We start from the raw sequence: 22,694 nt of genomic DNA on the forward strand, positions 1-22,694 counted from the left end.
CAAAGCAGGAACTAGGTTTGTGAGCCCTTGGGCCACTGCCGAGGAGCGGCAGCGGCAGGCAAATCACCCAAGCAGAAAGAAGTGCTGAACACAACAGACAGGAACCACAGAATATAACTAGAAGAGGCTTTAATAGTAGACAGTAAACATTATCCAGTAGCACAGCAAGGTCAAAGGGGCAGGCAGCAAACACGGGTAATCCATAAACTAACCAGAGTCTTTAGGCAGGTGGAAAGCAAAGTCAAAGTCCAGGTCCAGGCAAAGGGTCAAAGGCACAGGAAGCAAGCAAGTCAAAGTCCAGGTCCAGGCAAAGGGTCAAAGGCATAGGAAGCAAGCAAGTCAAAGTCCAGGTCCAGGCAAAGGGTCAAAGGCACAGGAAGCAAGCAAGTCAAAGTCCAGGTCCAGGAACAGGCAGGGTCCAACATACAGGAAACTTTCAGAGCAAGAACTCCAACAAACCAACAGGAACTCATGGATGACCTTTGATACCAAGGCAAGGCAAGCAAGGCTCACAGAAGCTAATAAGCCCATCAGCAGCTGACCCTCAGCTGCAGTAATCACCAGCCAAGTAAGGTTGCTGTTCAAGGACAAACCAGCAGAGCAAGTCTGGCAACCCGGAAAATCCGGACCGGACTCACTGAAGTCTGGAACATGGAAGACAGCAGAAAACAGTCCATAGCAGCCACCAGTTCTGGCCACCAGAGGGCAAGGAGAGCACCCACATGGAAAGCAGCATGCTGCCTCAGGTCCCGCATTCCATGCAGTTCAAGAAAGCTCACAATCCTCCTCTTTAGAAGCATTTCCATTAGCTTACTCACCACCGAGGTCAGACTGACAGGTCTGTAATTCCCAACCTCCTCTTTACTTCCACTCTTGTGCAGAGGAACCACATTCGCCCTTCTCCAGTCCATCGGGACCACTCCAGTATCTAAGGAAGCACTGAAGAGGTCCATCAGCGGAGCTGACAGAACTTCTCTGAGTTCCTTAAGCACCCTTGGGCGTATCCCATCAGGCCCCATCGCTCTGTCTACTTTTAGTTTGGCGAGCTCCTCACAAACACAGTCCTCCGTAAACGGGTCTTGGTCTACCATACATCCATCGCCTTTAGCCTTTGTTTTCTGCAGCCCTATCCCCGGTCTTTCATTTGTGAACACAGAGCTGAAATAATTGTTAAGCAGTTCAGCTTTATCCTTATCATCTTCCACATATTTCTCTCCCTTAGCTTTGCGCCTCACAATGCTATTATGGCCCTTCCTCTTGTCACTTACATATCTGAAAAAGGTCTTGTCCCCCAATTTTACCGTATTAGCTATCTTTTCCTCCATTTGCTGCTTCGCTTTCCTGATGCTTTTCCAGCTTCTCTTTGCTTATTTAGGTATTCTCTCCTGTCCTCATCTTTCTGAGACGTCTTGTAACATGCAAAGGCTAGCCTCCTTCCCCTTATCTCTTCAGCTACAACATTCGAGTACCAGAGAGGCCTTATTTTCCTCTTACTTTTATGTAATTTTCTAAGATAAAGGTTAGTTGCCTTTAATATAGCTCCTTTCAGTCTTGTCCATTGCTGTTCTACATCCTTCAGCTGTTCCCATCCCACTAACTGTACCTTGAGAAATTTCCCCATCTCGGCAAAGTTAGTTCCTTTGAAATCCAGGACCTGCAATCTCGAATGAGCCCTCTCTTCTGTTTTAATATTGAACCATACCATATGATGATCACTAGATGCCAAATGGTCCGCCACCTTGACGTCAGAAACATACTCTCCATTCGTAAGCACCAGGTCCAGAACAGCTCCATCCCGCATCGGTTCCATCACCCACTGCCGGAACAATTCTTCCTGTAGGGAATCTAAGATCTCTTTGGTTCTAGACGACCCCGCAGCTGGGACACCCCAATCAACATCCGGCATACTGAAGTCACCTATCAGAGTATTTCCCCTTTCCTAACTATCTTTCGGATGTCTTCAATTAAGTCCCTGTCCATTTCCTCCGACTGTGAGGGTGGTCTGTATATCACTCCGATATAGATATATTTTCCTTTCCCTCTTTCCAGTTTAACCCACAGCGCTTCTTCCCTACCCCACATGTCCTGCAGTTCTGTCACTTGGATATTATTCTTAACATATAATGCCACACCTCCACCCTTTTTTCCTACCCTGTCCTTCCTGAATAGATTATAGCCAGGTATAGCAACATCCCAGTCATGGTTCACCGTGAACCACGTCTCCGTGACCGCCACTAAAGCCAAGTCCGCTTCCATCGTTGTAGCCTCAAGATCTAGAAGTTTGTTTTCCAAACTACGGCATTGGTATACAAGGCTCTCCAGTTTTTTATTCATGTCTATAGAGATATTAGATGTCCTACCTTCCTTGGGGTTAATTACGGCTTCATGGCCTTTTATACCCATCCCCATCAATTTTAGTTTAAAACCCTCTTTAGTACTTTAGTCAGCCTGTTGCTGAAGACACTCCTTCCCTTCCTTGACAGACGGACACCATCATCGCCCAGTACCTGTTGGAAAATCATCTCATGGTCTACGAAACCAAAGCCCTCTCGTCGGCACCAACCACGCATTTGTCTCCAAGATGCGAGCTTCTCTCATTCAACCTTTACCTTCGACAGGGAGGATCGATGAGAACACCGCCTGCGCACCTAGATGCTTCACCCTCTGACCCAAAGCCACAAAGTCTCGTATGATACATTCAGTAGGATACTTAGCTGTATCATTTGTGCCAACATGGATGCGTAGCATAGGAGTGTGGTTCGTAGGCTTGATGACGACGTAAAAATAAGAAAACTTAAACCCAGGCGAAATAAAACTAAGGAAAATAAAGGACGGGTTTGAGGAAAGGCCCAAATAAAGAAGTCACTCTGAAAACGAGAAAAAAATAGCCAGAAAGCACTGAAAAGCAAAACCGAGCAAGTGAGGAGAGAGCAAAAAAAGCACACCTTCTTCTCGCGCAGAAAAAAGAGAACTGAGAATACAGCATTCACATGACGGGTGGGAAGGTACTCGTGCTCCACAAAGCTCTATTTTTAGCTTGGGCAAAATGCCGGACCGGGCGATGCAGATCAGCGTCACCCACTTGTGAGAAGATTGAAGCCTGCTTGTCTTTGGAGAAAAATGATTTCCTTTCCATGTGCAGGCAAAAACACTGAGCCCGAGTAGACTGATAACAACATTTAATTAAGTCAATATTCAAACACAGTAGACAGCATTTGTTTTAAACACCAGCTGAAGTTTGAACTGTTCATGTGTATTTAACACGTCTATATTCATGTACTAAGCCACAGCTTGTCAAGAACACTCTATCAATATATACTGTGGAAAAGATATCTTTGCTTCATACTGCTCATAAAAAACATAAACAAAATATTTATGTTTTTGTGAGCAGTGTGAAGCAAAGATACCTTTTCCACAGCGTATATGAATTTAACGACACTAGCTGGACTGGCAATTCTGAATATATGTATTCAGTGGTGATCAGCACTAGTTATACAGATAGCATGTGATATAATCCCATCCCTTTTCCTTTAAATCATAATATATGATTTAAAGGAAAAGGGATGGGAATTGATACACTGCCTTTCTGTGGTTACAATCAAAGCATTTGCATATTATATACAGGTACTTTTTTTGTGTACTTAGGACAATGGAGGATTAAGTAACTTGCTCAGTCACAAGGAGCAGCAGTGGGAATCAAACCCAATTCCCCTGGTTTTCAGGCCACTGCACTAACCATTAGGCTACTCCTTCATTCCTCTTTATTGGATTCTCAGTATTCAGTTGCTATCTAGATAGCTATGTAGATTAAGTTAGAGAAGCCTTTTTACTGTCCTAACTTTATCCGCATAACTTGCTAATATCTTTACAGTGTCACAGAAAGTTCATGAACAGGACACGGATAGTGGATGTATCATCAAGAAGTACTTTTGAATATCGGGCCCAATAGTTATAGGATTTCATTAGTCTACAAAAATAAATATACTTAGGCAAATGAAGACTAACAAAATGATCTGCTGAAGGTCACACAGTGACAAAACTAGGTCTACAATCCATGGAGTTTTTAACTGGACTGAGCCCCAGTATTTTTTTGCTAATCACTGAAAGAAAAACAGGTGAGCATCCAAAAGCATCTTTCCCCATCCTTCACTAGGGGCAGACCTTCTCGATTCTCTCCAGGTTGGCACGCAGTTGTGTCTGGATGGTGTAGAGTGTTGAAAGTGGGAGCTCTTCTAGGTCTGAGAATGAGCGCACTAGCTGTGGATCTTGCCCTCCGTGGATCCTCTCCAATTCCTCCTGTAATTTTTTCACCTGTAGCTCCAGGGCATCTCTTTGCTCCCGGGCTAGGTCACATTCCATGTTAGCTGTGTTTGCACGCTCATTTGCTTCCTCTGCCTCCTTCTTCCAAGCATCACAGGCCTGCATCCCAAAAGAGAAATGAAAGACTTACATGGGTCCCAGCTAATGCCATCTGCCTTCCAATAGTAAAAATACAATAGCCAAGCCCTGGCTTTAAAAAGTAAAGGAAAACATTGCCCTCTGGATGGCCATTACAAGAATTCTTTTTTTCAAAATCACAAAATGCAAGAGAGCGTCAAAGAAAAAACTAAACGCAGTATCCTATACATAACTTATGGAGATCACTATTTGTATGACAGTTTCTTGGCAGACTATTAGCAGGTTGTTTTGACAATCCCTTTCCCCAGTCATCTTCCCTCCCCCCCCCCCCTCCACCACCCACAAGGCCAGGGGACTCATTTACCAATCAAAAGTGGATGGATGGCTGAGTAGGCCAGAGGGTGGCTAACTGAAAGAAATCAGAGTGCTGGATTCAAACTCAGGTCATGGGCGCAGTAGGCTTCCTGGTGCAATTGATACGTCACAAAAGAGCTTTAATTCTCAGTAATTAGGTCCTCTATATAAGAATTTTCTACTCCAGGAAATTGGAATGTATGTTGAATTTGTTGTTACAATGAGTGGATTTATAATATGATTCAAATAGCATGATACAGCATGCTACACAGCAAGGAGACTACCATACTTGAGAATACCAGACATAGTGGTAAACAAAAAAAAACATGAGAACAGCACTGATAACAGGCGATTATTCTGTGAATGACATGGGGAGGGAGAAGATTCTCAAATACCAAAAAATGTAGTCAGAGACCAAAAGAATGTGGTAGAAAATACAGAAACATTTTTCAACTGTATTGTAAGCCACAATCTTAATTAAAAGCAGTTTCCAAGCACACCTCAATAAGTTGCTTGTACATATTACATCCTATGAACTCCAGAAAGAAGAAAAAAATTTGATCTTACCTGTGAATTTATTTTTTCCTTAAGTCCAACCAGATCAGTCTAGAACAAATGGGTTATGCCCTCAACCAGCAGATGGAAATACAGACAAGAGCTGTGAGCCTTGCCTTTGTAAAGGCACCAAGCAGTCACTTGCTCTTCACATTCCTGTAGCAAAATAAATGTTAAAATCCAAAACCTTCTTAAAAACCTACTAGTGTAAGCAAGCTCAGGACACATACACATTGCAGACAGCTGCCTCGAGGTCCAAAACAGCCATTTCAAAGGCCTGCTTCAGGAAAAGTCTTGATCTTATATTCCTTTAACACCATATCACCCTCTACTGGAATGGTTGTCTTTGTTACCACCGTCACCAAGGCATCCCCCTTCAGTACATTCAGCTTCTCTTTTTCTTCTAGAACCAAAGGTAAGGCCTACTATAGTTCTCCAAATTCTGAGACCAGCTTCCAGGGCATTTCACTTCACCCAGAAGGCTTGAATTGCCTGGTGTTATCAGGAAGGAACTAGTGAATTTACAAATCCCTTCCAAAATGGGATATCCCAAAGTCTCAATCTCCTGCACTGGTGGCTCAGAGACACAGCTTCAGGAACCTGAAAAATCATAGTTGAAAGCTCCTCCCCTCTGAAAGGGAGCTTGTCTTCCTCTAAAGGGGTCCATTACAGCAGTCTGATTTTGCCCTTGATGCCAGCAACTGCACCTCTCAGTCTTCCTGCACTTCCAAGTAGGACCTTTTTGCCGGCAAATAATCTACTGAACCTCTAGGCCACTCCCTGGCCTCCTAACTCAAAATAGGGGTCCACTTGTTGCTGCTGCAAAAAAAAAAAAAAAATCCTTATGTGGCAGTAATACAAACTAAGGGGCAAAACCTCCATCCTGTATCAGCAAGCCAAAACATCTATAGTACTACCTAGAGGATCCTGTGGAAGTATCTCATGCCCAGTTAAGAAATTCTCCAGGGGCGGGGGGCTGAATCTCCAGACTCTGATGACAAGCTGAAGTACCTGGCGTCTCCATTATGTGCCATTTCAGCCCACATTCCCAGACAAGTACCCCAAAGGTCCCCCATGGAAAGAGTTACCTTGCCTTGAGCTGTTGTGTCACCTGCTGCACTAGAAGCAGAACTTGGTGCGATCCAAAGATGCCTCCATCTGGACCCAAACCAGCCACCCTGTGACTCACCAAACTGTTACTATTTGAGAACGTTCCGCATGTCTCACCTGGTGTAAGCGCTGCCTTGACCAGCCTTCTCTGATGCAATCTGACTTGGAGGGAGGGAGAAAAATACAGAGCAGCCTATGAACAACTTCCTGCCACTTCTGCTTGCAAACACTGCTGCCTCCATGAAACACACTCCCCCTCAAGTGCTGTTGCCTACACCACCCTCACTAACAGCTTGATGGACACAACTGCCTATGTCCCTTCCTGAGGAGAGAGAGAGAGAGACAAATGGCACCAGAGGTCCCTCTTGCTGCTTCCCCACACTGCATCAGTCTGGTCGGGGTCCTCCCTTCAGAGCTTCTAGCCTCAGCAAAGCTCACTCCTTCACTCTTTATTCTTTCTTTCACTTTATTTATTTTTAAATTTCAAGTATATTGAAAAAGGAGAGAAGAAGGAGAGGGAGGCCCAAACACCAATCCCTGTGAGATCTGCCTGTATGGTGAGGCCAAAAGTGCAGCTGCCCCTGGATCTTCTAACCACTGTCACTCAACATGATGATCAGTTCTCCAGCTGGCACGGGAGCTACTTCACCAGATCAGTCTTCTGTGCTGCACGAAATGCTCCTTATCATCCGTTGGTGACAGGAAGTACTGAAAAGGAAGTGACTGCATGCCACCTTTTAGGGCAGAACTCACAGCTCCTATCTCCATCTGCTGGATGACGGGTATAATACATTCATTCTGGACTGGTCTGATTGGTGAAAAGGATGCTCTCTTTCGTACAATCCAAGTAAATGGTGTTAGAGAGCTTTAGATTGTACTCCACATACCCTGCCTTAGGAGTAAGGGTCACTACCTCATGGTATGCAGAAAACTAACCCATTTGGAGACATTGCCCTGTTTCATATTGCCCCATACCTGCTTAGCTTGTTTCCAGGACTCTTCCCACTGCTTTATTGTGCTACCGGCATCGTCTAGTTCCTGACGCAGTCTTACCAGGTCAGCACTGCTCTGGCCTGACAGAAATGCTGGGGAAGTACTGGGTGATAAACTGCCAGACACAAAATGCTCCCATATACTGCTATTCATCCCATTCAAACCTATTTAAAGAAAAGAGGAAGAGAAGGCTGTGACACTGACTGCAAGAGGCTAGTCCCCACTGTAATCCTTTCTCCATACTGAAAATGTGGGCTTTTATTTTTGAATCTTATAAAAAACTGAACTAAAGACAGCTAAATAAAATAGCATAGTAACTCAATTACCTTGAAACATCAATATTGCACCATTATGATCAAAGCGCTTATTTTATTAAAGTGATCCTCCTGCTGAATTCTCACTAAACAAAGCTATTTACCCACTTCAAAACACCAAAGAACTTAAACACAGTTTTCAAAGGAGGTACCTGCCTAACATTTGGAGATAAGCACCTCAATCTGCCCTTTCCAACTGACCAGAGTGGCTAAATTTAACTGGCCAAAAAATAGGCAGCCTCAGAGGCATACAAAGTACATACACAGACACATAGATGGTAATTCTGTAAGGGTTACTTATTGTTAGGTGATAGGAAACTATCTTATAAATAAAAGTAGGAGTCTACATGTAGATATTCTTGCAGATGGAGAATAGGCAGAGCAGAGATGGGATAGTGAAGTTTCTTACCTGTAACAGGGTTCTTTGTAAACATCAGGCAAATTCAGACACACATCAGGTGACATCACCCAACACAGCCTGTGTGCCAGATTCCTCCAATAGCTCAAACCTCTCTGAGCATGCGTGGGGGTTCCTGCGCCGCCTCACTCTGTGACGTTTCCAAGTTAAGTGAAGAATTATTTTTCTTTCTCTCTTTTTTTTTTTTTGAGAGGGCGGAGGGAGGGAGGGAGGGAGGGAGAACGTGGCTGTATTTCCCTGTTGTCTATGGAGAACCCCTGTTACAGGTAAGCAACTTTGCTTTCTCCACAGACAGAACTGGGGAATGAAGGCACACTCTAGGTGAGTCCCTGGCTGAGGGCCACAACAAATCTTCTGTCTAAGTGGCCCAGAAAAAAAACAGATAGGAGGAGGATGGGAATGATATTCAACAGTTAACAAACATATAGATAGCATAAAATCACTTCACCAAAAGCTTTATCCTGGGCAGAAGGCAGGTCTAAGCAGTAACATTTAGTAAAAGTGTGAAAAAAATCAAGTCGAAGCTCTACAGATGTCTTGTTGTTCTTTTTACTCTCTAGCTATTACGATTGTTTAGTTTGATTTTCTTTCCTGTCATGCCAGATGGAGTTCCTTTCTATTCTTTTATTTTAGCCTGTACACCACTCAGTTCTGCCAGTCAGTTTGAGCAGTTTAGAAATGTTTTTTATAAACTGTAAAGATTAGCTAATGAGGCTGCTTTTGCATGGCGCTTGTGCGGTCCTATCTGTCCTGGTGGTTCCATGCCTTGAAGTGAATAGCAAAAGGAAATATAGTCAGAAATCCAACATGAGCACGCAGTTATGGAATGCGCTACCTATAGACCTGAAAACAATCAACGAAATAACTAACTTTCGCAAATCTCTGAAGACATATTTCTTCAACAAGGCCTACAAAGAGAACCTATTGCCTCACTAATCCACTTCACCAACCCACCCAGTTATGAAAGTCCACCTTCTATACTTACCCCCTAATCACTTCCTTTCTTCCCTTACTTAATCTTTGCACATCACTATTTGTATCTGATATCCTGGAATGACAATGTCATAATAAAACTATGTAAGCCACATTGAGCCTGCAAATAGGTGGGAAAATGTGGGATACAAATGCAATAAATAAATAAATAAATAAATACCTGGGTTCTTTTAGAAACAGATGAACACAGATTACTAGGATTATAAAATTCTGGAGTCTTTTAGGTGGAGAAGGTAGTAAAGTAGAGTTCATCTACAGTCAAGAATGTGAAGGGCAGTTTCAGTCTATGACGAATGAGGCAGCAGAAAAATCACAGGAAGAAACATGGTTTAAATGAAAACTTGTTGCTACCTTGGGTAGAAATTTTGTATGAGTGCAAAGAAGTACTCTGTTACGAAAAATACTGGGTATATGGTAGATGATGAACAAGGACTTTAAGTTCACTTATCTGTATTGCAGTAGTTATGGCAACTAGAAAAAACAGTATTCCAGCTGAAATGTTTCAAGGAAGCTGCTCCCAGGGACTCAAATGGAATTTCCATGAGTTTGGCTAAAACAACATTTAGGTCCCATGCTGGCGGAGGATTCTCATAGGTGGTCTCATGTTCATGAAGCCTCTCATGATGCAAGATGGGTAGCTAGAAACATTCCTTGAAGCAGACAATGATAAGCTGAAATGGCTGCAAGATGTAGCTGACAGATGATGATTTAACGACCTAATCCAAAAGGTAGAACGGTGATGTGAGGATTGTTGTCGAAAGGCACGTAAGGGGATCATTATTTTGAAACTGCACCCATAATGAAAAAACGACACCACTTACGGTCTTTGAGTTGCTGATTTTCTTGAAGCTAGGAAAACTTGTTTGATAGGGTCTACGATAGCAAGAGGTTCAATTAAGTCTTGCTTAAGATGCAAGACCCACCTGTATTGTGTCCGCAATTTGGGGTAATGACCCAATTGTAGTGATGGTGTATAGTGTAAGAGGGAAACTGGAACAAAGGAGAAACTTCCCTAGGCCTACTCCCTTTCCCTCTTATTTCGGGGGAGAAAGGTAAGCATAGAAAATTCTGTGCAATTACGGCTTCCCCTAGTACAGGGCACTGGGACTCACTTAAGCCGAGAGACGGGTGGGATGACAGAAAAGGGAAGAATAATCCAGACAAATCCTGGTGGTACCACCCAGTGGGGCAGAGGCTTCTTGGGGAGCAGCAGGGGTGTATAAAAGCTCAGATTGAAGCAAAGGAGGAAGGAGAAATGAGCGAGCCCATGGAGGTTGAGGAGTATCCTAGAGCAGAGGAGGCTCAAGGCTGTAAGAAAGGTGCCCCAGAGGTGGAGATGGAGGTTCAATACATTTAACCACCTGTAAAGGGCATGGCTGTTTTTTCTTCCTTCTCATGGGGAGAAAAGGGAATGAACTCGAAAAGTAAGAGCCCTTTTATCACTGACCAGAAAAAAGAGGACCAAAAGATTGTTTAGGGAACCACTCACCCTAAAGGAAAAAGGAGCTCTCTAGCTTGACTGTGGGAGGGAAAAGAAGGCCTTGTGGTCAGTGGACTATTTCCCTAGAAATGTCTTTTTCTGGGGAAAAAGTTCCCAACTTCCTAGCACCTCCTGTTGGAAGGAGAAGGAGTTAGACAGTTATCTCATGGACAGAAGGAGCTGGTAATAGTTCCTATACCTGGAGACCCGGGATAGAGGACAGAGTCCCTGGAAGAACCCTGACGTCATTTCCAGATCAACGGGGAGTATGCCACTTCCTGGCTAGGAGGGAATACATTACAATAGACAGGGTTAGTATGTGGAAACCAAATCTGTTTTGGTCAATGCGGAGCTATGAGGATTACTATGAACTGTCTATACAAATCTTTTGAAGTGGGAATGAGAGGGGAGATATGATAGAGGTCTATAAAATAATGAGTGGAGTTGAACGGGTAGATGTGAAGCGTCTGTTCACGCTTTACAAAAACACTAGGACTAGGGGGCATGCGATGAAGCTACAATGTAGTAAATTTAAAATGAATCGGAGAAATTGTTTCTTCACTCAATGTGTAATTAAACTCTGGAATTCGTTGCCAGAGAATGTGGTAAAGGCGGTTAGCTTAGCGGAGTTTAAAAAAGGTTTGGACAGCTTCCTAAAGGAAGAGTCCATAGACCGTTATTAAATGGACTTGGGGAAAATCCACTATTTCTGGGATAAGCAGTATAAAATTTTTTGTACATTTTTGGGATCTTGCCAGGTATCTGTGACCTGGATTGGCTGCTGTTGGAAACAGGATGCTGGGCTCGATGGACCTTTGGTCTTTCCTAGTATGGCAATACTTATGTACTTATGAAATGGAGGAAAAGCTTACAGTACTATGAAGCAAAAAAGGCTATGGAGGGTGTTCCCCATACATCAAATAGCATGTTTGAGTTTAGGGACCACTTGTGAGGACTTATATTTGCAGATAACAGAATCTGCTATGTGATTTTGTTGGCCTTAAAAGTATGCAGCTTGAATCACCAGATATCAGATTTGGCGGATGGGGCTGCTTGCAGCTTACACTCTCTTAGGTGTTGCAGTGGCTGATGCTGAACTTGTGTACTCAAGTAAGGTTGATAACATCTTCTGGAATAAAACTGTTTGAAGTACTAGTGCTGTTATGGTCTTTTGTATTGATATTGCTTTTTCTTTGGTTGGATGTTGATTTCCTGTGGCTGTGACAAAAGTTCTCTAATTGTCAAGGAATGATCCTTCAACTGAGATACTGCATGTTGAGCTTTCTCCCCTAAAGGACCATTTCCCATGCAGGGAGTGTCCATTAGTCTATCATGGAGGTCTTCTCTCAAGCCTGATTCTTTTAACCAGGCTGTGTGACAAGAAGTAATAGCTGTTGCAGCTGCTCTGGAAACAATATCATAGGCATTGTGTGCTGATCGTATGAGATGATAGCTTCTTTGAGGTTTAGAAGATGGGATGCAACTTGATCTGGGAGTGAAAATGTAGAAGTATAATGATCTTCCAATTGTTGAAATTTGGAGTGGTGGTAATAAAGCATCCATCTGAAGTTGATTAGCCACTATCTTGAGCATCAGCACAGAACTCTGGTATACGTTCCACCAAAACTAGAAACGTATTATCCTTGCCTTTTTCAAGGCTGCCCTCCAATACTACAGACTGGAGGGAAAGCTGGTTAAAACTTTGTAGTGGAGTTCCAGTCGTCTTCATGCTGGTGGACTAGATATGTTCAACTGGAGTTCTTGCAGAAGCTCATAAATGGGCAAGGATATTAATTCTTGTATTGCTGAACAAGATTGGAGGATGGATATGAAATCACTTTTGTTTCCTGGAGGTTCAGACAGAGATCTTTTGTGAGCCTTTGAACAAATTTTATATAAGAGAATTCTTCTGATGGATGCTCTCCTTGTGATTCCTGTGGTAGATGTAGACAGTGCTCTGGCATGTGAAAGGCAGAGGCAATTGGAATGAGATCCTAATTATGAGAACACTGAGAATTCTGATGGGGGCTGTGATATTCTGGAGTTATCTTGCAGCAACCAAACAGGAGATGAAGAAGATAGAGAAGAGTGTGGGATATCCTGCAACTGCACTGGATCTGCAGGAGGCTATTGTAAGACTGGTGGGACTTCTGCAGACTATAAAAGAGCCAAATACAAAAAAAACTCCCTAATACTCACTGGTAGATAAAATATACCACAAATAAAACCAGGAGTGGAAGACATACTAGAATAAATATGGAGTAGCGCCCTCAGATTCATAATACAACACGTGACAGTCAAATATAAATGATCATCATGAGGGTGAACTTACTGCACTTCATTCATCAGGCTAAACTCCAATATGGAATGTGCAATAATGCTGCAAATTAGTGCAATCTGTGTATTTTTAAAAATCAGTGTCAATATACTGTATTCCAATGTCAATATCAATGTATTATACCATTCAAATGTAACATAAAGATGCCAGCAATATCAAAAGTCATATAAGCACTTGTTTTTAATGCACTAAAGTTCATTTATCTGTCGCAAGCTGTTGGTCCACGAACAAAAAACGACTCGGAGACTGTGGCCAAAAGCTCCCCTTCATTAGCGCCCCACACTGCGGGTTTCATATTAAGAATTTCATTTGGGACTCGGGTGAGGGCTGGCGTTCCTGTTGCACTTGGAATTATGAGAGAGCTTTTGTTGTTTTAAAAGTGGAGCCCTTGACAGAGTGAGAGAACTTTGTTTATTTAGATCCAATATGTTTTCTGCGGGCTTTTATTGTGAGGAATAGAAGTTTTGACACTTTTTCCCTTGTCAGGGTACATCTCTGACTTGTGGAAAGAGTGTTTTTTTTTTTTTCTTTTCCTTTTGTTTTGCTGGAAGTTTACTCATGGTTGTTGCTTTCTGAAGCTCTTTAACAGAAGTCACAGTAGGAGTGTGGGTGGAATACTGGTCTCAATTTAGCAGAACTGTGACTCCAGAGCCCCCAGCAGTAGGGCACATGATTGAAGTGTGCAGTTTGGCTGTTTTTTTGACTGGCTGAATTTTTCTGTCTGGTGTGGGACACGAGGACTGAAAGCTGAGGGACTCTGGGAGAAGCCACCGGTGGTACTGCTGACATCACACAATGAAAATGAAAGAAAAAGTATGAAACACTAGGCACATTTAGAAGGCAGCCCAATTACAGAGGCTGGCCCAAGAAAGTAAAAGTCTGTTCTGAGGAGAGCTCCAAGGCATGAAGGAGGATGCTAGGACATCTCACAGACTGAGGGAACTTCACAAAGTTATGTGGTGTGGGAACCCCTGCGCATATAAACCTCTTTGAGCTACTGAAGGAATCTGGCACATAGGTTCCATTAGATAATATCACCTGGAGTATGACTGCATTCTCCAATGCTGTCTGCAAAGAATGGTGTTTATGCAAATATGTTATGATTCAAGCTGTAGACATTTATGCGTACTCTGGAGTAGATGTAAATGTTAGTGAGTGAAGTATGCACATATTTTATACAAGAACATGCATAGTTGGCAACTCTGCTTGCATTCTGCCCTGTGACATGCCTATACGTGTGTCACATAAGTGTGTGCTGTTTTGTCATCATGTGTAATTTTATGCATGCAACTCCTGGGATAATTTTATAAAAATGACAAAGAAGTAGGGGAGGACCAATAAAGAATAAATAAAAAAATAAATAAAAAGGAACCCAGGAGTCAAGGAATTAAACTCCTAGGTTCCTTTTTATTTTTAAAATTTATTTTTTTATTGGTCCTTCCCTACTTCTTTTTTTGTTTGTAATTTTTCGTAGGGGATTTTTTTTCTCATTTTTGGTGTTTTGCTGGATAATTTTATTAAAAAAAAAAAACACTTTACATGCACAAAAAGTATATAAAATGATTCTGTATATGATTACATGAGATAAGGAATAAGCAGCTAACATTTATACACCCACACACAACCTTCTATCAAGCCATTTATTTTTACCTAATGATCCATGTGACGCTGATGATCCCAGAAAGTTGTTATCTGATTGGCTTAAATGTCCTTGGCTCTGGTGAAGAAAATGTGATGATAGGCTAACTGGTGGTGAGGGAGAGGCAGAGTGAAAGGAAGTTGAGCTTCCTAGAGAGCCGGGAATATTTACAGGAGCAGAGCTTTGCAGTAAACTTCCTCCTGGACAAAAGAGTATGGAGAGAAAGGATGAGGCAGACAAATAGAAAAAGAAGAATGGCGAGAGAGAAACAGAATGGAACAAGGAGAGAGAAATATTTTTAGTACAATAATAACCTCAATAAAAGGTACAGGCTAGCCAACTGAAATTACATCCACCTTCAGTTTTAATTAATATAATATAAACCCAATGATAAAGCAAAGATACTTACCTGTAGCAGGTATTCTCAGAGGACACCGGGTTTTATATTCTTACAAGTGGGTGACACCAATCTGTGTCGCCAGGTCCAACATTTGCCAAAGCTAAAAAAACAGCTTTATGGAGCGCGAGCTGTGCTCCCATCTCACATGTGTGAGTGTCTTCCAGCCAGTCGTGCGAACGCGGTCTCCTCAGTTTAATACAATGGTAAAAAATTTAAAAAAGAGACAACCCCAAGGGGAGGTGGGAGGGCTTGTGAGAATATAAAGCCTACTGTCTTCAGAGAATACCTGCTACAGTAAGTATCTTTGATTTTTCTGAGGCAAGCAGGTTTCTATATTCTCACAAGTGGGGAATACCAAAAACAACATAAACCGGTCAACTGGGCCTCGCAACGGTGAGGACATAACAGAGATTAACCTGAAACCATATACAATCTGAATGAGAGTGCGGCCAGCAACAGAATAAAATGGACCTAAGAGAGTGGAGCAGGATTCTAGACCCCAAACAGATTCTGAAACACTGTCTGCCCGAACCGACTGTCGCGTCGGGTATCCTGCTCAAGGCAGTAGTGATGTGAATGTGTGGACTGAAGACCATGTTGCAACCTTGCAAATTTCTTCAATTGAGGCTGACCTCACGTGGGCTACCGACACGGCCATGGCTCTGATATGATGAGCTGTGACATGACCCTCTAAGGTCAGCCCAGCCTAGGCATAAGTGAAGGAAATGCAATCTGCCAGCCAAATTGAAATGGTGTGTTTCCTGATGGCGACCCCCATCTTGTTGGGATCAAAAGAAATAAAAAGCTGGATGGACCGTCTGTGGAACTTTGTCCGCTCCATGCAGTAGGCCAATGCTCTCTTACAATCCAAGGCGTATAAGCTACTTTTGCCATGATGGGCATAAGATCGGGGAAAGAATGTTGGCAAGACAATGACTGGTTCAGATGGAACTCCACCACCACCTTCGGCAGGAACTTAGGGTGTGTGCGGAGGGCTACTCTGTTGTGATGAAACTTAGTACAAAGTGCATCCACCACTAAGGCATGAAGCTCACTGACCCTATGAGTTGAAGTATCAGCCACCAAGAAAATGACCTTCCAGGTTAAGTACTTCAGATAGCAGGAATTCAGTGGCTCAAAAGGAGCTTTCATCAGCTGGATGAGAACAACGTTGAGATCCCCTGACACTGGTGGAGGTTTGACAAGGGGCTTTGACAAAAGCAAACCTCTCATGAGGCGAACAACTACAGGCTGTCCAGAGATGGGCTTACCCTCTACACGTTGATAAGAACTAATAGCACTAAGGTAAACCCTTACAGAGTTGAACTTGAGACCAAGTGCAGAAGATATTCAAGCAGGGTCTGTGTAGGGCAAGTACGGGGATCTAGGGGCCTTGCTCTCACACAAGACGGAAAACCTCTTCCAGTTAAAAGAGTAACACCTCTTAGTGGAATCTTTCTTGGAAGCCAGAAAGACTCGGGACACACCCTCCAAAAGACCCGAGTGAATTCTAGGCTCTCAACATCCAAGCTGTGAGAGCCAGAGACTGGAGGTTGGGATCTAGAAGTGACCCCTGGTTCTGTGTGATGAGGGTTGGAAAACACTCCAATCTTCATGGTTCTTTGGAGGACAATTCCAGAAGAAGAGGGAATCATATCTGCCACAGCCAGTATGGTGCAATCAGAATCATAGTTCCACGGTCTTGCTTGAGTTTCAACAAAGTTTTTCCTACTAGAGATATTAGAGGATACGCATACAGAAGACCTGTGCCTTGTCTGGCGAGATGGTGAGCCCTTAGGTCCCGCAAGGCCCCGAAGGACCTCAGAGGGCAGCCGTGCAACCCCAAGTCTTCACCCGTGGTGACTGCTTTTCACCGAGGGTTGAGCCCCCAGCTGCAGGCGGCCAACGGGACTTCTGGAACCGCGGGGTTGACGAGCTGACCCAGAACTGGAACCAGGAGGGCAGGAAGGAACCCAAAGAGACCAGAACAGGCAACTGGACAGGCAGGCAGCTCACAGCAAAGAGAAACAGGCAACAGATCAGCGTAGTCAAACCAGGCGATAGGTCAAGGCAGGCAGCTAGCAGAGAAGTCCAAAAAACAAAGCTAAGGTCAAACCAGGAGAGCAAGGAAAACAAATCAAACACTGGAACACACGGAGACTGGCCTCGGGAAACAGAACCTGAAGCAAGGTCCTATCTCAGGCCCACTCCTTAAATACCGTCTGCCTCAGCCACCCAGCCCCCGCCGACATGGCCGGCCAATCAGAACCCGGCACTAACAGAACCCCTCCGATCGGCTCCTTAAGACCTTCCTGGCGGGAGCACGGCACCAGCCCCCCAATCTAACTCTTCAGAGGAGGCACTACGGGTTCCCACACCCGGAAATGAGAGAGATGCCGGCCAGCGTGCCCTGGCGCCAAACCCCCCACCGGCGCGCACACTGCCCCCGTCGCCGGCGACCGCACACCCGGCCGCCGCAATCGCCGGCCCACGACCTCGACCCCGGACTGGGCGGCCACCGCTGCGGCCAGTCCCAGCTCTGCGCCGCAGCCTCCCGAGGGCCGGCCCCCGCCGCAAAGGACCCCGGCTCCCGCACCCAGCAGAGGAACCACCGGAGGGAGCAGCGGACGCGACAACCTGTCCCCTAATTGAGGAGGAAGGCATCCGATGCTAGTCTGTCGTGTGCCTGAAACCTGAAACAGAACTTGTGATTGATCTGAGTGGCAAAAAGATCCACAAGTGGGTGCCCCACATTCGGAAGATCTTGCGGGCTATGCCCACATTGAGAGATCATTCGTGAGGCAGCATTCTCCTGCTCAGTCTGTTGGCCAGGGTATTGCTTTCGCCCGCCAGATAAGTGGCTTGAAGGAACATGGCAAGCCCAATGCCACATACGGACGGCCTCCTGACACAGAGGGCGTGATCCAGTGCCCCCCTGCTTGTTGGTGTAATACATTGTAACCTGACTGTCTGTTTGAATGAGACCAATTTGGTGAGAGAGCCGATATCTGAAAGCCTTTAGAGCATTCCAGATCGCTCGAAGCTCCAGGAGGTTGATCTGAAGATTAATTTCCTGGGAGGACCAAGCACCTTGAGTGTGAAGCCCATTTACATGAGCTCCCCATCCTAGGAGAGATGCATCTGTCATCAGCACTTTTTGTGGCTGAGGAAATTGGAATGGAAGTCCCAAAGTCAAATTGGATAGACTTGTCCACAACTGAAGAGAGCATACAAGCTCTGGCGACACTTGGATGACACCTTCTAGACTCCTCATGGCTTGATACCAGTGAGAAGCAAGGGTCCATTGAGCTGATCTCATGTGAAGATGTATCATGGGTGAAATGTACACTGTGGAAGCCATGTGGCCCAAAAATCTCAACATCTGTGTGACCAGCTGAGGCATGAACCTTGGATGTGAGATAAGATTGTCTGCTCTCATCTCTGGGAGGTAGGCTCAAACCCTTTGTGTGTCGAGCAGGGCTCCTATGAACTACAATTGCTGGACAGGTTGGAGACGGGACATGGGGTAGTTTAAAACAAACCCTAGTAGCTCGAGCACCCAAATAGTCACTAGCCAATCGTCGAGATATGGAAACACAGGGACTCCCAGTCTGTGTAGCAATGCTGTAACTACCGCTAGACATTTGGTGAAGACTCTGGGGGCTAAAAGTTATGTGTTCGCAGCCGAAATCGAAGATACATCCGATAGGCTGGAAGTATCAGGATGTGAGTATATGCATCCTTTAAATCCAGAGAGCATAGCCAATCATTTTTCTGAATCATTGGGAGAAGGGTGCCCAGGGAAACCATTCTTAACTTTTCTTGGACTAGGAATTTGTTCAGGCACTTACGTCTAGGACGGGACATATCCCCCGTCATCTTCTGCACAGAAAAGGAAAGGGATCATCTCTGGCCGAAGTCAGGGCCTAAAAATGGCCTAATGATGTTGGAAAAAGAAATAAAACTTAAAACTGGGCAAAAAATCTCTAAGGAAATTAAGGGAAGGAAAATAAAGTTCCAACAACAGGAACATAATAGAAAATCCAAAAAATAGCTGGAAGGCACAAAAAATAGACCACTAAGTACCTTCTCCTCACTTGGAAAAAGAAGAACTGAGGAGATCATGTTCGCGCAACGGGTGGGAAGGCACTTGCGCATGCGTGGTGGAGCGTGGCTCATGCTCCACAAAGCTCTATTAGCTATGGCAAATGCCAGACTGGGCGACACGGATCGGTGTCCCCACTTGTGAGAAAATAGAAGCTGCTTGTCTTCGGAGAAATATTTTTTCTCTTGATAGGGAAAATTTTGGTCTTAACCTGATAATTTCTTTCCTGAAATCCAACCAGACCAGTCCAGAATGTACGGGTTGTGCCTGTCAGCCAGGAGATGGCAAGAGAGAACTAAAAGCTGTAAACTCTACACTAGGTTCCACGCAGATACAGCTCAGCAGTATTCCTGTAAAGCGAATGCTACATACCTGTAGAAGGTATTCTCCGAGGACAGCAGGCTGATTGTTCTCACTGATGGGTGACGTCCCCGGCAGCCCCTCCAATCGGAATCTTCACTAGCAAAGGCCTTTGCTAGTCCTCGCGCGCCGATGCGCACCGCGCATGCGCGGCCGTCTTCCCGCCCGAAACCGGCTTGAGCCGGCCAGTCTCATGTGTAGCAAAAACCAAGACAAGGGAAGACACAACTCCAAAGGGGAGGCGGGCGGGTTTGTGAGAACAATCAGCCTGCTGTCCTCGGAGAATACCTTCTACAGGTATGTAGCATTCGCTTTCTCGGAGGACAAGCAGGCTGCTTGTTCTCACTGATGGGGTATCCCTAGCCCCCAGGTTCACTCAAAACAACAACCATGGTCAAATGGGCCTCGCAACGGCGAGGACATAACTGAGATTGACCTAAAAAATTTACCAACTAACTGAGAGTGCAGCCTGGAACAGAACAAACAGGGCCCTCGGGGGGTGGAGTTGGATCCTAAAGCCCAAACAGGTTCTGAAGAACTGACTGCCCGAACCGACTGTCGCGTCGGGTATCCTGCTGCAGGCAGTAATGAGATGTGAATGTGTGGACAGATGACCACGTCGCAGCTTTGCAAATTTCTTCAATAGAGACTGACTTCAAGTGGGCTACCGACGCTGCCATGGCTCTAACATTATGAGCCGTGACATGACCCTCAAGAGTCAGCCCAGCCTGGGCGTAAGTGAAGGAAATGCAATCTGCTAGCCAATTGGATATGGTGCGTTTCCCCACAGCCACTCCCCTCCTATTGGGATCAAAAGAAACAAACAATTGGGCGGACTGTCTGTTGGGCTGTGTCCGCTCCAGGTAGAAGGCCAATGCTCTCTTGCAGTCCAATGTGTGCAGCTGACGTTCAGCAGGGCAGGAATGAGGACGGGGAAAGAATGTTGGCAAGACAATTGACTGGTTCAGATGGAACTCCGACACGACCTTTGGCAAGAACATAGGGTGAGTGCGGAGGACTACTCTGTTATGATGAAATTTGGTGTAAGGGGCCTGGGCTACCAGGGCCTGAAGCTCACTGACTCTACGAGCTGAAGTAACTGCCACCAAGAAAATGACCTTCCAGGTCAAGTACTTCAGATGGCAGGAATCCAGTGGCTCAAAAGGAGGTTTCATCAGCTGGGAGAGAACAACATTGAGATCCCATGACACTGTAGGAGGCTTGACAGGGGGCTTTGACAAAAGCAAACCTCTCATGAAGCGAACAACTAAAGGCTGTCCAGAGATCGGCTTACCTTCCACACGGTAATGGTATGCACTGATTGCACTAAGGTGAACCCTTACAGAGTTGGTCTTGAGACCAGACTCAGACAAGTGCAGAAGGTATTCAAGCAGGGTCTGTGTAGGACAAGAGCGAGGATCTAGGGCCTTGCTGTCACACCAGACGGCAAACCTCCTCCACAGAAAGAAGTAACTCCTCTTGGTGGAATCTTTCCTGGAAGCAAGCAAGATACGGGAGACACCCTCTGACAGACCCAAAGAGGCAAAGTCTACACTCTCAACATCCAGGCCGTGAGAGCCAGGGACCGGAGGTTGGGATGCAGAAGCGCCCCTTCGTCCTGCGTGATGAGGGTCGGAAAACACTCCAATCTCCACGGTTCTTCGGAGGACAACTCCAGAAGAAGAGGGAACCAGATCTGACGCGGCCAAAAAGGAGCAATCAGAATCATGGTGCCTCGGTCTTGCTTGAGTTTCAACAAAGTCTTCCCCACCAGAGGTATGGGAGGATAAGCATACAGCAGACCCTCCCCCCAATCCAGGAGGAAGGCATCCGATGCCAGTCTGCCGTGGGCCTGAAGCCTGGAACAGAACTGAGGGATTTGTGGTTGGCTCGAGATGCGAAGAGGTCTACCAAGGGGGTGCCCCACACCTGGAAGATCTGTCGCACTACACGGGAATTGAGCGACCACTCGTGAGGTTGCATAATCCTGCTCAACCTGTCGGCCAGACTGTTGTTTACGCCTGCCAGATATGTGGCCTGGAGCACCATGCCGTGACGGCGAGCCCAGAGCCACATGCTGACGGCTTCCTGACACAGGGGGCGAGATCCGGTGCCCCCCTGCTTGTTGATGTAGTACATGGCAACCTGGTTGTCTGTCTGAATTTGGATAATTTGGTGGGACAGCCGATCTCTGAAAGCCTTCAGAGCGTTCCAGATTGCTCGTAACTCCAGAAGATTGATCTGTAGATCGCGTTCCTGGAGGGACCAGCTTCCTTGGGTGTGAAGCCCATCGACATGAGCTCCCCACCCCACGAGAGACGCATCCGTGGTCAGCACTTTTTGTGGCTGAGGAATTTGGAAAGGACGTCCCAGAGTCAGATTGGACCAAATCGTCCACCAATACAGGGATTCGAGAAAACTCGTGGACAGGTGGATCACGTCTTCTAGATCCCCAGCAGCCTGAAACCACTGGGAAGCTAGGGTCCATTGAGCAGATCTCATGTGAAGGCGGGCCATGGGAGTCACATGAACTGTGGAGGCCATGTGGCCCAGCAATCTCAACATCTGCCGAGCTGTGATCTGCTGGGACGCTCGCACCCGCGAGACGAGGGACAACAAGTTGTTGGCTCTCGCCTCTGGGAGATAGGCGTGAGTCGTCCGAGAATCCAGCAGAGCTCCTATGAATTCGAGTCTCTGCGCCGGGAGGAGATGGGACTTTGGGTAATTTATCACAAACCCCAGTAGCTCCAGGAGGCGAATAGTCATCTGCATGGACTGCAGGGCTCCTGCCTCGGATGTGTTCTTCACCAGCCAATCGTCGAGATATGGGAACACGTGCACCCCCAGCCTGCGAAGTGCCGCTGCTACTACAGCCAAGCACTTTGTGAACACCCTGGGCGCAGAGGCGAGCCCAAAGGGTAGCACACAGTACTGGAAGTGACGTGTGCCCAGCTGAAATCGCAGATACTGTCTGTGAGCTGGCAGTATCGGGATGTGTGTGTAGGCATCCTTCAAGTCCAGAGAGCATAGCCAATCGTTTTCCTGAATCATGGGAAGGAGGGTGCCCAGGGAAAGCATCCTGAACTTTTCTTTGACCAGATATTTGTTCAGGGCCCTTAGGTCTAGGATGGGACGCATCCCCCCTGTTTTCTTTTCCACAAGGAAGTACCTGGAATAGAATCCCAGCCCTTCTTGCCCGGATGGCACGGGCTCGACCGCATTGGCGCTGAGAAGGGC

General features: G+C 45.6%; 1 protein-coding gene across 2 annotated transcripts in view; it reads right to left on the reverse strand.

Moving 5' to 3' along the window:
• Nucleotides 1-22,694, reverse strand: part of UNK (unk zinc finger) — a 121,748-nt gene that overhangs the window by 8,411 nt on the left and 90,643 nt on the right. For both annotated transcript variants that reach the window (XM_030208247.1, XM_030208246.1), the window contains 3 exons: nucleotides 14,604-14,792; nucleotides 7,393-7,574; nucleotides 4,162-4,419 (listed from right to left, as the gene is read on the reverse strand). In XM_030208247.1, coding sequence (XP_030064107.1) covers nucleotides 4,162-4,419; nucleotides 7,393-7,574; nucleotides 14,604-14,792 — 629 coding nt within the window. The remainder of the gene's footprint in view (nucleotides 1-4,161; nucleotides 4,420-7,392; nucleotides 7,575-14,603; nucleotides 14,793-22,694) is intronic.

This window comes from Microcaecilia unicolor, chromosome 6 (genome assembly GCF_901765095.1).
Source record: "Microcaecilia unicolor chromosome 6, aMicUni1.1, whole genome shotgun sequence".
In the NCBI taxonomy this organism is placed as follows: Eukaryota; Metazoa; Chordata; class Amphibia; order Gymnophiona; family Siphonopidae; genus Microcaecilia; species Microcaecilia unicolor.